At 41.4% G+C, this 11,970-nt stretch overlaps 1 protein-coding gene across 1 annotated transcript; it reads left to right on the forward strand.

The window, feature by feature from the left end:
• Positions 1–387: 387 nt before the first annotated feature.
• On the forward strand, positions 388–6,091 carry LOC137640724 (uncharacterized). Its single transcript, XM_068373211.1, is given in 3 exon segments — positions 388–1,166; positions 1,168–1,431; positions 1,433–6,091. Coding segments are annotated over 3 exon segments (5,283 nt in total). The 5' UTR covers positions 388–806.
• Positions 6,092–11,970: the final 5,879 nt, after the last annotated feature.

Below are 11,970 nucleotides of genomic sequence, written 5' to 3' on the forward strand. Positions count from 1 at the left end.
ATTTCAGGTCCCTATCAGTGCGAGGGGAAAGAGAAGATACAAAGCATAATATATACAAAAAAAAAATGTTGTTACTATGTGCGATCTTGTGACACACGGTTGCTACAAGGGGCCCCCCCCCCCCCTAAAAATGACATACTGTACATGTTAAATAGGGCGCCCTGATCTAGACAGGCGAACTGTAGGCGGGTCATCTGGTAGGAGATGAGCAGGTTTTAGACGATCAATGGAGACCCAGTCTTCTTGGCCCCGAATGTTTAATAGGAATGCTTTTGGACTGCGTCCGATCACAAAGAAAAGGCATGTGTAAGGGGGGCGTTAGCGGTGGCTTGCTAGTGTTGTTGCGTAGGAAGACGTGTGTTGACTTTAGAAAGGTGTTTTCTGCTTATTCACTTGAAAGGAGTTTCCTTATAGTGTGTCTGAAATAGCACTACCATTTTCTTTTATAACTCATGTTCCAATGTTTTTTTTGTTAGTTTCTTGGTTATATATTTAATTCTGTTTCTCTTACTTGAAGTGTATATTGAAGTACAATTAATTTAGTATTTGATATTTACAAGTCATCATATTTATGAGTGTGAATTTTATAACTATTTTGCTTAATGTAAGTCTCATTATGTTTACTGAAGAGTTTAGTTGTTCTAATAAAATCAGAGGTTTTAAGAAAAACATGGTGTTTACTTCTAGCCCAAGGCTCTCCTTTTTCCATACCTTCCTGTACGATGTGGGCTTAAATAATCCCCCACATTTTGGTGCCCAGACCCGGGAACACTCCCTCTAAGAAAGTAAGTTGTGCAGTGAAGATAATGGAGAAGTTAAAGAAGACTAGGACTACATGTAGAGGGTGGGTGACAAGAGCTTCCAAGGCACTGAGTGACCTTTTGGAGTCTTCCACCACAACTATTAGTCAATTTGAGTATGCTATCAAGGAATACAACCAGAGACTAGCTAAGTTGGATGAAGTCCAAGAAGCATTAGAAATTGAGGTAGCTGAAGAAGAACTAGAACAACTTTTGGATGAAGCCCATGAGTTTAGAACAATAAGTGTGCAGCCTAGGATACAAGCTGAAGACCAGATAAGGAAGTTAGCAGCAGCAGCGTGTCCTGGTTCTAAAGCTGGCAGTATAAGTGGACAGTCCGATATCACCAATGTCAAGTTACCCAAGCTTGGAGCTACCGAAGTTTAGTGGTGAAGTGACCCAATGGCAGTCCTTCTGGGATCAATATAATTCCCACATCGATGCAACAGACCTTCCAGTGATTAGTAAGTTCACTTATTTGCTGTCTTTGCTGGAGGGAGATGCCAGGAATGTAGTGAAGGGACTAGCTCATACCAGTGCTAATTACCAGGTTGCCTGCAAACTACTGAAGGAACGCTACCACAAGCCAGAAAGGATTATTTTTGCTCATGTCCAGGCATTGTTAAATGGTTGAGGTCAACATTAATGTCAGCGGACCCAAGGGTGTGGCACAGCTGTGGAAATTACGAGATGACATTCTAATACACATCCGCAGTTTGGAGGCGCTAGGCATCACAGGAAAACAATGTGAAGTGTTTCTTACACCTATCATCCTCTCCCGTTTGCCAAGTGAACTGCGGCTAGAGTGGGCCAGGGATGGTGATGGACATGAGAGTGATTTAGATTGGTTATTGACATTCTTAGACAAGGAAATTTCAAGATTAGAAAGGTCTGAAGCCTTTAAGGGAAAGAGCAGTATTGAAGTAAAGAAAATTGAAAATAAGAGTTCTAAAGACAAGGTGTATTCAGCCGCAGCCCTTCATGCTTCGTCCAAGCAAGAAAACACAATGTGCAGCTTCTGTGCCAAGAAGCACAAATCGGAAAACTGTTATGGTGTGCTAGAATTGAGTGGAAAGGAGCGAGGTGAAAAAATAAGAAGTTTAGGCCTATGTTTCAAGTGTTTGAAGAGTGGACACATGTCAAGAGACTGTAAAGCTCGTACAAGGTGTACAAAGTGTAACGGTGCCCATTCTACCTTAATGTGTGGCGTTAGGCTGGAAATGAACCTTAAGAAGGAGGAAAGTGAAGCAAAGGAAGGTGCTTTTGGCAGTGACAAGCCTGGCGATGTGGCACTTCTAACAGGGCAAGGTGGTAACTGTACCATTTTACAAACTGCCAAAGTTCAGGTGAGTGGTAGTGATGGTACTGTTGTCACTGCTCAGGTAATGTTTGATAATGGTGCAGACAGGTCTTATATTAGTAGCAAATTTGTGAAGAAGTGTAAACCACAATGGATCACTAGTGCACCTATGCCATACTCTAGTTTTGGTGGTCATAGCAGTGGAAAAAATGAACACAGAAATGTTTATGAGTTAAAGTTGTGGGACTCTGACAAGAAAGTGGTACGTATTATTGCTGCGGAGATTCCCAGAATATGTCAACCCTTGGTTAGGCCTATTGTACCAGATTCAGTGCTTAACTCTTTCTCTCATGTTGTATTAGCTGATGATTACCACCATGATTCTCCCATTGAGATTGATATACTGATTGGTCTAGATTTCTACTGGACACTGATTTCTCCTGTAGATGCCTTCCAAATTAACCATGTCGTAGCCATGAAGTCTCTCTTTGGTTATGTCTTGAGTGGCAGGCTGTATAAAACCAATGACTCTTGTACCTACTCTGTACCACAATTATTGTGTATCTCCTCTGTTTCAGATTCAGATTTGTGTAAATTTTGGGATTTGGAAACTGTAGGGGTTAAGCCTAGGGAACTTGTTGAAAGTTATAGTGAAACCAAAGTTTTCAAAGAATTTGAGAGTACTGTGAAGTTTGTGAATGGTCGCTATGAGGTTGCACTGCCATGGAAGGATGATTCTGCTAAGGAAAAGCTTTTAAATAATGTTGTCATAGCCCATAAAAGGTTAGGTAGGCTAATGGTTAAGTTAGAACATGATAAGGAGCTTAAGAAAGAGTATCAAAAAGTGTTTGATAGTTATGAGTCAGATCACATAATAGAAGAGGTACCAAGGGAGGAAATTTCAGGTGTGAATCCTGTGTACTATATGCCTCATCGTCCAGTAGTTAAGTTAAGTAGTTCAAGTACTAAGATAAGACCTGTGTTTGATGCCTCTGCCTCTTGTTACAATGGTGTATCATTGAATGACTGTTTGTCCTCAGGCCCATCACTCAATCCTGACTTGGTTGAGGTGCTCATTCGCTTTCGTCGTTGGCCCATTGCTGTTACAGCTGATATAAGAAAGGCCTTTTTGCAAATTAGTGTACAAGAGAAAGACAGAGATGTTCATAGATTTTTGTGGCCAAGAGATGATGGTACAATACGGCACATGAGATTCACACGTGTACCCTTTGGTAACACAGCGAGCCCATTTCTGTTAAATGCCACAATCAAACATCATTTGGATAAGTATCCCCCAACTAGTGTAGTGCAAGATTTGAAGGCTAACATGTATACAGACAATTGGTTGAGTGGTGCGGATTCTGCTGTAGAAGCAGCTGATAAATTTTGTGAAGCCCGTAGCATTTTAGCTGATGCTAGTATGGACCTTACAAAACTTGTATCAAATAGTTTGCTAATTACTTCTCAGTTATGTGACAAGGTACCCTTTATAAATTCTGATGAACCCAATACTGTATTAGGCCTGAAGTGGTGTAACTCACTGGACAGTTTCTCCTTTGATGGCATAAACTCAGATTCCTTTGTAGAAGTAGTCTGTACTAAGCGAAGTATCCTTAGTGTGATAGCCAAGATTTTTTACCCTTTAGGGTTAATCAGTCCATATGTTATGTATGGCAAGATACTTTTTCAGGAACTCTGGAAACTGGGTTTGACTTGGGATCAAGAAATGCCATCAGAGTTGAAGCTAAAGTTTCAAAGATGGCTCCTTAGTAGTGAGCATTTTAAGAATTATCAGATAGATAGATGTTATTTTTCACCAAAGGCCTGGGGGAAGCTTAGTCATATGGAACTACATGGGTTTGGTGATGCCTCTGAAAAGGGCTATGGGGCTTGTGTGTACCTGCGAGTGCCTGTGGAGAACGGCTCATACAAGGTGTCATTAGTGTCCTCTAAGTCAAGAGTTGCTCCCATAAAGACAATTACATTGCCGAGGTTAGAACTCATGGGATGTCTTTTGTGTTCACGATTAGTCAACTTTGTGAAGAATACCCTTAACCTAGATAACTGTGTTAGAGTTAGGTGTTGGACAGATTCTACCATTGCTCTGTCATGGATTCAAAGAGATGTTAGTAAGAAGGACCTATTTGTAGCTAATCGGGTAAAGGAAATCCGAGAGTTAACACCTCCCAGTTGCTGGCAACATTGTGTAAGTAAGGACAATCCAGCTGACCTGATAACACGAGGTCTGTTGGCAGACAAGCTTGTGGATAGTACTATGTGGCTCTATGGGCCTAGTATGTTAAAAGAATCCCAATACCAGGAAAGGGAAGGTAACCCAGTTAAGTATAAAGATGAAATAGGCATGGAAAGTACTGCTGTCTGTCTTAATGTACAAGGCATGCCAGACAACCCGTTGATAGATTTAGATCGATACAGTAAATTAAGCAAGGTGTTGAGAGTTACAGCTTATGTCTTAAGATTTATCATAAATTGTAGAAATAGTAATAACAAAGTGGCAGGCCCTCTCATTACTGAAGAGATCGATTTTGCTAAGTTGAAGTTGATTTACTGCATCCAAAGAGAAATGTTTTCTGCAGAAATAAAGGTACTTTTGGGTAAAAAGGCTATCCCTCAATGGTCTAAATTAAGAAATCTTGACCCCTTTCTAGATGATAAAGGCTTAATAAGAATTAGGGGACGTCTTGAGTTTTCTAACTTGGAATATGACACTAAACATCCTGTTATAATTCCAAAGGGTCAATTGGCTAAACTGTTGATCAGATTTCAGCACAGGTTTTTAAAGCATGCAGGTGTGGATACCGTAATTTCATCCCTACGAAATAACTTTTGGATTATAGGAATGAGGAGATTAGCTAAGACAGTAATAAAGGAATGTTTAAGTTGCCGTTGGCATGATTCAAAACCTTGTAGTCAGCCTGTGGCTCCATTACCTAAAGAAAGAATAAGGGCTTCTCCACCCTTTGATGTAACAGGCTTAGATTATGCAGGCCCCCTCTTTTGTGCTGATTGTCCTAGTAAGAAATTTTATGTATTGTTGTTCACTTGTGGTGTTGTAAGAGCTGTACACCTAGAGCTTACAGAATCTTTATCCTTGCCTGACTGCTTATTGGCTATAAGAAGATTTGTTGCCAGGAGAAGTTTACCTAGTGTTATATATTCAGATAATGCAAAGACTTTTGTAGCTGCTAGGTATGAAGTACAAAGGCTGTATGGCCACTTGGCTCCCAAATGGAACTTTATTGCCCCTCGTGCTCCCTGGTGGGGGGGCTGGTGGGAGAGACTCATTAGGTCAGTTAAGCTTGCCTTGAGAAAGACACTGAATCTGAACTATGTAAGTAAGAGTGAATTAGAAACTATACTAGTAGAAATAGAGTCCTGTATTAATTCCAGACCATTGACCTATGTAAGTGATGAACTTGACTCCATTCATTATCTCACTCCATCACATTTTATCCTAGGAAGAGCCCCACATTGTAAATCCTTAATAAATGTTGAGCCATGTAAGGTGACTTCCAGGGACTTGAATGAAAGAGAAGTTTTAAGAAACAAGAACCTAGAAAATTTTTGGAAAATTTGGAGTGACAATTATATAACCAATTTGCCTCAAGTTGTTAAAGGATTCAATAAAAAATGTGATTTGTCTAAGGGTGACCTTGTGTTGATAAAGGAGGATAACCTTCCTAGATTGAAGTGGCCTCTTGGGGTTATTGTAGATGTTTTTAAAGGTAGAGATGGACTTGTAAGATTTGTAAGGCTCAAAACTAAAAAGGGAGAAATGACTAGACCCATTCAAAGATTGTATAATCTTGAAGTAGGTAGATCTGAAGATTTGATTACTACTGATGCATCCTGTGATGATTTTGAGAGAGATGTATGTGATAATCCTCAAATGCCTATCCATATGTTAGTGATGAGGATGTATTTCCAAAGTCTAAGTCTGGTAGAGTCATTAAGCCTCCTACTAAGTTAGATTTATAATAGTCACTGTAAGTCATGCAGTTGTGCATGTCAAGCAAAGCTTAATGTGTTTATTTTGTAAAACTACATTACTAATTTTTGTGTGTTTTTCTGCCATGTATAATTTAGATAAGGTCTAAGTTGTGCTCTTTAATAGGTGGCTTCGTCCCCTATTGCCGGGAGGATGTTGACTTTAGAAAGGTGTTTTCTGCTTATTCACTTGAAAGGAGTTTCCTTATAGTGTGTCTGAAATAGCACTACCATTTTCTTTTATAACTCATGTTCCAATGTTTTTTTTGTTAGTTTCTTGGTTATATATTTAATTCTGTTTCTCTTACTTGAAGTGTATATTGAAGTACAATTAATTTAGTATTTGATATTTACAAGTCATCATATTTATGAGTGTGAATTTTATAACTATTTTGCTTAATGTAAGTCTCATTATGTTTACTGAAGAGTTTAGTTGTTCTAATAAAATCAGAGGTTTTAAGAAAAACATGGTGTTTACTTCTAGCCCAAGGCTCTCCTTTTTCCATACCTTCCTGTACGATGTGGGCTTAAATAATCCCCCACAACGTGCGTTGCAGATTGCAAGTCTGTCGGTATGTGATGTGATACTTCGTTGGGGTCTTTTAAGTTTGGCGGCATGTAGTAAATTTTCCTACGACGTGACGTATGCGCTGGAGATCGTCGGAGGAGGTTGCAGAGGGAAAAAATTTGGCAGGGATGACCAACGGGTCGCCATACACCATTTCAGCAGCTGAGATGTCAAGGGCGTCTTTAGGAATATCCCTTAGTCCCAGGAGGACCCAGGGAAGCTGAGTGAACCTGTTGGAATCCTTGCAGCGGGACATCAAAGCTGCTTTGAGGGTGCGATGAAAACGTTTAACCATTCGATTGGCAGTGGGGTTGTAGGAAGTTTTCTGATGTAGGGTGATGGCCAGGAGGTTCGCTAATGATGTCCACAATTGAGTGGTAAAAGTGGTACCCCTGTCGGAAGTAATATGCAATACATCCTGAGAGTAAGGCAGATGAACATGAGGCGGACATTGCAGTTTCAAATGGGAATGTCTTCAGGTCAACAAATGGAGTGGTCGATGACGGTAATCAAGTAACGATGTCCATGTGATGTGGGTAGGGCGCTTACAATGTCGACGTGAATGTGGATGAAACGACGCTCAGCTTGAGGAAAGGTGCCCACTCCTGAATCCAATTGTCTATGTACTTTGGAAGTTTGGCAAGAAGTACAGGCGCGGACTCAATCCTTACCATCCTTAAAAATGCCATGCCAAATGAACTTCGTCTTCAGCAAGTGTGCAGTAGAACGGCACGAGGGATGTGAAAGGCCGTGAATGAAATCAAACACATGTCGGTGCATGGGTGCAGAAGAAGTCGGTGTTGGAGTCGTCAAGGGGGATGTCTTCCCAATGGAGGGATGTGCATGATGTCCTACATGCTTGATACTCTTGATCCTTTTCTTTGGGCTTCAGCCAAGGCGTTGTAATCCAATCCCAGTTGGACGGCAGCCAACGTGTTTCTTGACAGGGCATCGGCAACAGGATTAACTTTCCCAGGGACGTGTTGAAGGGGGCAATTGTATTCAGCCGCGGCGGAGAGATGTCGGCGTTGACGGGCGGACCAGGCGTCAGACTGTTGAGTGAAGGCGTGCACCAGAGGCATGTGGTCTGTGCGAATGACGAAGGGCGTACCTTCAAAGAAATGGCGAAAGTGACAGACAGCAAAATGCACAACCAGCAATTCGCGATCGAAGGTAGAATAACCCGATTCTGCCTTGGACAGTTTTCTGCTGAAGAAGGCCAATGGAAGGGCGAGCCATTGACCATCTGTTCGAGTACTGCACCAATAGCGACATCGCTGTCATTGGTGGAGAGAAGGAGAGAGGCATGTGGGAAGTGAGAGCTGCAGCGGTCAATAGGACCTTCTTTGTATTACAGAATGTCGCTTCTTGAAGGGGACCCCAATTCAGGTCTTTTGGCTTGCGCTTGAGTGAGGTGTAAAGGGGAGCAAGAGTGGCGGCAATGGCTGGCAAAAAACGGTGATAATAGTTGATCATGCCCAAGAATTCCTGCAGAGCTTTGACGGTTTAGGGCGTGGGGAAGTTCTGAAAAGATGCTACCTTCTCAGGGAGGGAATGGACTCTTTCAGGAGTGATGCGGTGCCCTAAGAATGAAACTTCATTGGCGCCAAAGGTGCACTTGTCGTAGTGGACTACAAGGCCATTTTGTTGCAGGCGGTCGAGCACGATGCGCAGGTGACGGAGGTGTTCCTCTTTTGAGGAAGAGAACACAAGTATGTCGTCCACATAACATACACAGAAGGGGAAGTCCCCTGAGATTCCTTCCATGAGACGTTGAAAAGTGGCCCCAGCATTATGAAGGCCAAACCAGGAGTAATTGAAGGTGTGTGTAACAAACGGAGTGGTGATGGCGGTCTTGGGGATGTGTTCCGGGTTCATAGGCACCTGATATTACCCTTTCAGGAGGTCGAGCGTGGAGAAAACCTTCGCTTTGTGCAGGTTTGAGGTCACGTAGGCTATGTTTGGGAGGGGGTAGTGATCCAGTTCTGTTTGCATGTTCAGGCGCCAGTAATCCCCGCACGGACGGAGGGAGCCGTCTTTCTTCAGAACGATGTGTAAGGGTGACGACCATGGGCTGGAGGCTTTTTGGCAAAGGCCCATTCCTCCATTTCGGCGAACGCTTGTTTGGCGGCTGCCAATTGTTCTAGTGCCAGACGTCTTAATTTTGCGAAGACTGGAGGTAAAAAATACCGTGCTTGGCAGGAGCCGTGGGCGTTGGCGAAGTTCTGGATGGAAAACTTCCGGGTACAACGGGAGGAGGTGGGCGTAGTCATCCGTAGGTTCGCTAATGTGGAGAGCGAAGTTGGAGGGGTTGGGTTGAAGAGGTGTCGATAAGTACGAGACTGCGTTGACCAATCATCGGTGGGCGACATCGACCAGAAGGTGGAAATAAGAGAGGAAACTCGCACCGAGGATTGGCAATGTGACGTCAGCAACGAGACTTCCAATTAAATTTACCGTTTCCAAATGATAATGTGATGTTCTCGTAACCGTAGGTGGCTATCATAGATCCAATGGCAGCTACCAGGCAGACGTCAGCAGACTTAGACAGACTATGTCGTGTCCTGAAGTGTTCCCTTTGCAAAAGAGGACAACAAGCACTCATGTTTACCAAAAATTGCACGCCCGTGCCTGCATCATGTAAAAAGAAAAGATTAGAAACACGGAAGGCTACCACCACAAGCGATGGCCTACTTACACTTTTTTTGGCCACTGACAATCCTTGGCACATTTCTTCGCGGCTGCCCAAATCTGTAATGGTAGTAGCAAAACTTCGGCCGATGGGGGGCAGTAAATGACTGTAGAAGTCGTTCGTTGGGGCGCGAGTGAGTGGTGGGTGATGGGTGGCTTTGTCGCTGCTCTCGCATGTCACTGGGTAGGCGTTTATGTCCTAGGGCAGTCACGTCAGCTTCGGTTGACGTTGAATAGGCGTCCTCATCGGCAGGAGTGGAGGCGTTGATGGAGGTCTTCAAGGTCATGAAGTTGCTGTCCATAAGGGCGTCGACTTTGGTCATCAAGTCCTTTATGGGTAAACTATCAATTCCGGGAAGATGTCCTCGGGTATTGCCCTAAGAATATAATCTGCTTTGGTGGTTGAGCGAGTCACGCCCTTGATGCGGAGTTGGACTTTTGCGTGCTGAAACCACGCAAATGCCTCTCTGCTGGAGAATGACGAAAGTTTCAATGGGGCGGCGCCAACTTCCATGGAGTCCGCCATAGTACCATTGACCTGGGTGGGGAGGTTGCAAGGGGGGAGGAGCGAGTCGACTTCCGGGGTCACCAATGTGACGGGCTGAGAGAGGCTGTGACTAAGAAGGCAGAATGAAAGCAACAGAGTAACTTTATTACAGAACATCCATTTATATATACATAAACTCCAGGAAAAAAGGACATAAAAACATAAGAGACAATTTCATGTTCAACCGACAACTGGTGCTGTTAACAGTTAACGGTGAGAAAAACAGACATGTTAATTCAGGTCCCTATCAGTGGGAGTAGAGAGCGAAGATACATAGCGTAATATATATAAAAAAAGAAATGTCGTTACCGTGTACGATCGTGTCACACACGGTTGGTACAAATGTCTTTAACTTATTACCATATAACAATATCAGTTGAGTCTCAAAATTCTCTGGGAAATATTTTTAAGTAACTAATGTTTGCGTTAAAAGATGAAAAGTCGGTCAAATAATTAGTTATATAAATTTCCCAACATAAATTTCCTGATTATATTTCAAAAGAATATACGTCGACAGCCGCAGCATCTAGAATATCCACTGTAAACAGAATTTCTTTCTATGTGTATGTTGTTTTACATCTAAATGAATATTTCCTGCCTTTCCTGAGACCAAAATGTATTTGTAAGTGATAATATACAGGTAAATACGGACATACTATACAAAATACTGGAGAAAATTGTTGAAAAATATGTACCGAAAAAAAAACAATAAACAAAAGACATGCATACCAAGAGACAGAAGGATCTTATTTCAGGAAATTAGAAAGTGGAAGAAAAATCTTGCAAAAGAACAAAATGTGCGGAAAGTCATGGAAATAAAATGTAAGGTAGAAAATGCAGAACAAAAGATTATACAGTCGAAAGGAAATGGAAAAAGGAACTTAGAAGAAAGGACACTTCAAAATATAAAAAAAAAACCCAAAGTACTTTACTCCTCTGCAAAAAAGATGAATAAAGGGAGATTAGAAATAGGCCCTCTAAGAATTGAAGGACGGCTAACGAATGAAAAAAAGGAAATATGCAACATATTAGCAGAAAAATATAAGAGTGAGTTCACGCCAAGAATTCCGAATGAGAATAATGAAACAGAAATGAGAGAAAAAAATGTTGAATATCTAACGGATATAGATATTGATGAAGCAGATATTGTCAAGGCTATAAACGAAATTAAAAATGGATCGGCAGCCGGACCAGATGGAGTACCAGCGATTTTGTAAAAAAAAAAAAACTGGAAACACTATCGCGAAGCTGCTTGCGATACTGCTAAAACAAAAGTGTAGATATGAGCGAGATATATGTTAAACATAAATTAGCTTATATAACCCCCTATCTTCGAAAGTGGATCAAGACTAGAGGCAAGCAATTATAGACCTGTTAGTCTAAGATCACATATTATGAAAGTGTATGAGAGGGTAATAAGAAAAAAAATAATGAATCATTTGGTTAAAAATAATTTGTTTAATTAATATAGGTCAACACGGTTTTGTGCCCGGAAAAAGTACAGAAACCCAACTGATAGCACACTATGTAAAGATATAAAAAAATATGATAAATTAAAAAGACACAGATGTGATCTGTCTAGATTTTGCAAAAGCCTTTGACAAGGTAGACCATAATATCTTAGAGAAAAAAATGAGAGAGCATAATATTGTGGGAAAGATAGGAAAATTGGTAAAAGAATTCCTGCAAAACAGAAAACAGATAGTGGTTGCAAATGAAGAGAAATCAGATGAATCTCAGGTAATATCTGGCGTGCCACAAGGTACGGTATTAGCTGCACTGCTGTTTGTTATTATGATCTCAGACATAGACTGTGATGTTGAAAACTCTCTAGTAAGAAATTTCGCCGATGACACAAGAATAAGTAGAGAAATTACTTGTGATGAAGATAGGAATTCACTACAAGAGATCTAAACAAAATATACGAATGGGCGGAGATAAAAAGGATGGTATTTAACTCCAACAAATTCGAATCAATAAATTATGGAGACAGAGAATGAATGGTATATGCATGCAAGGGACCTAATAACGAGACAATCATAAACAAGGAAGCAAT

The sequence above is a fragment of the Palaemon carinicauda genome, chromosome 1, assembly GCF_036898095.1.
Source record: "Palaemon carinicauda isolate YSFRI2023 chromosome 1, ASM3689809v2, whole genome shotgun sequence".
Taxonomy (NCBI): Eukaryota; Metazoa; Arthropoda; class Malacostraca; order Decapoda; family Palaemonidae; genus Palaemon; species Palaemon carinicauda.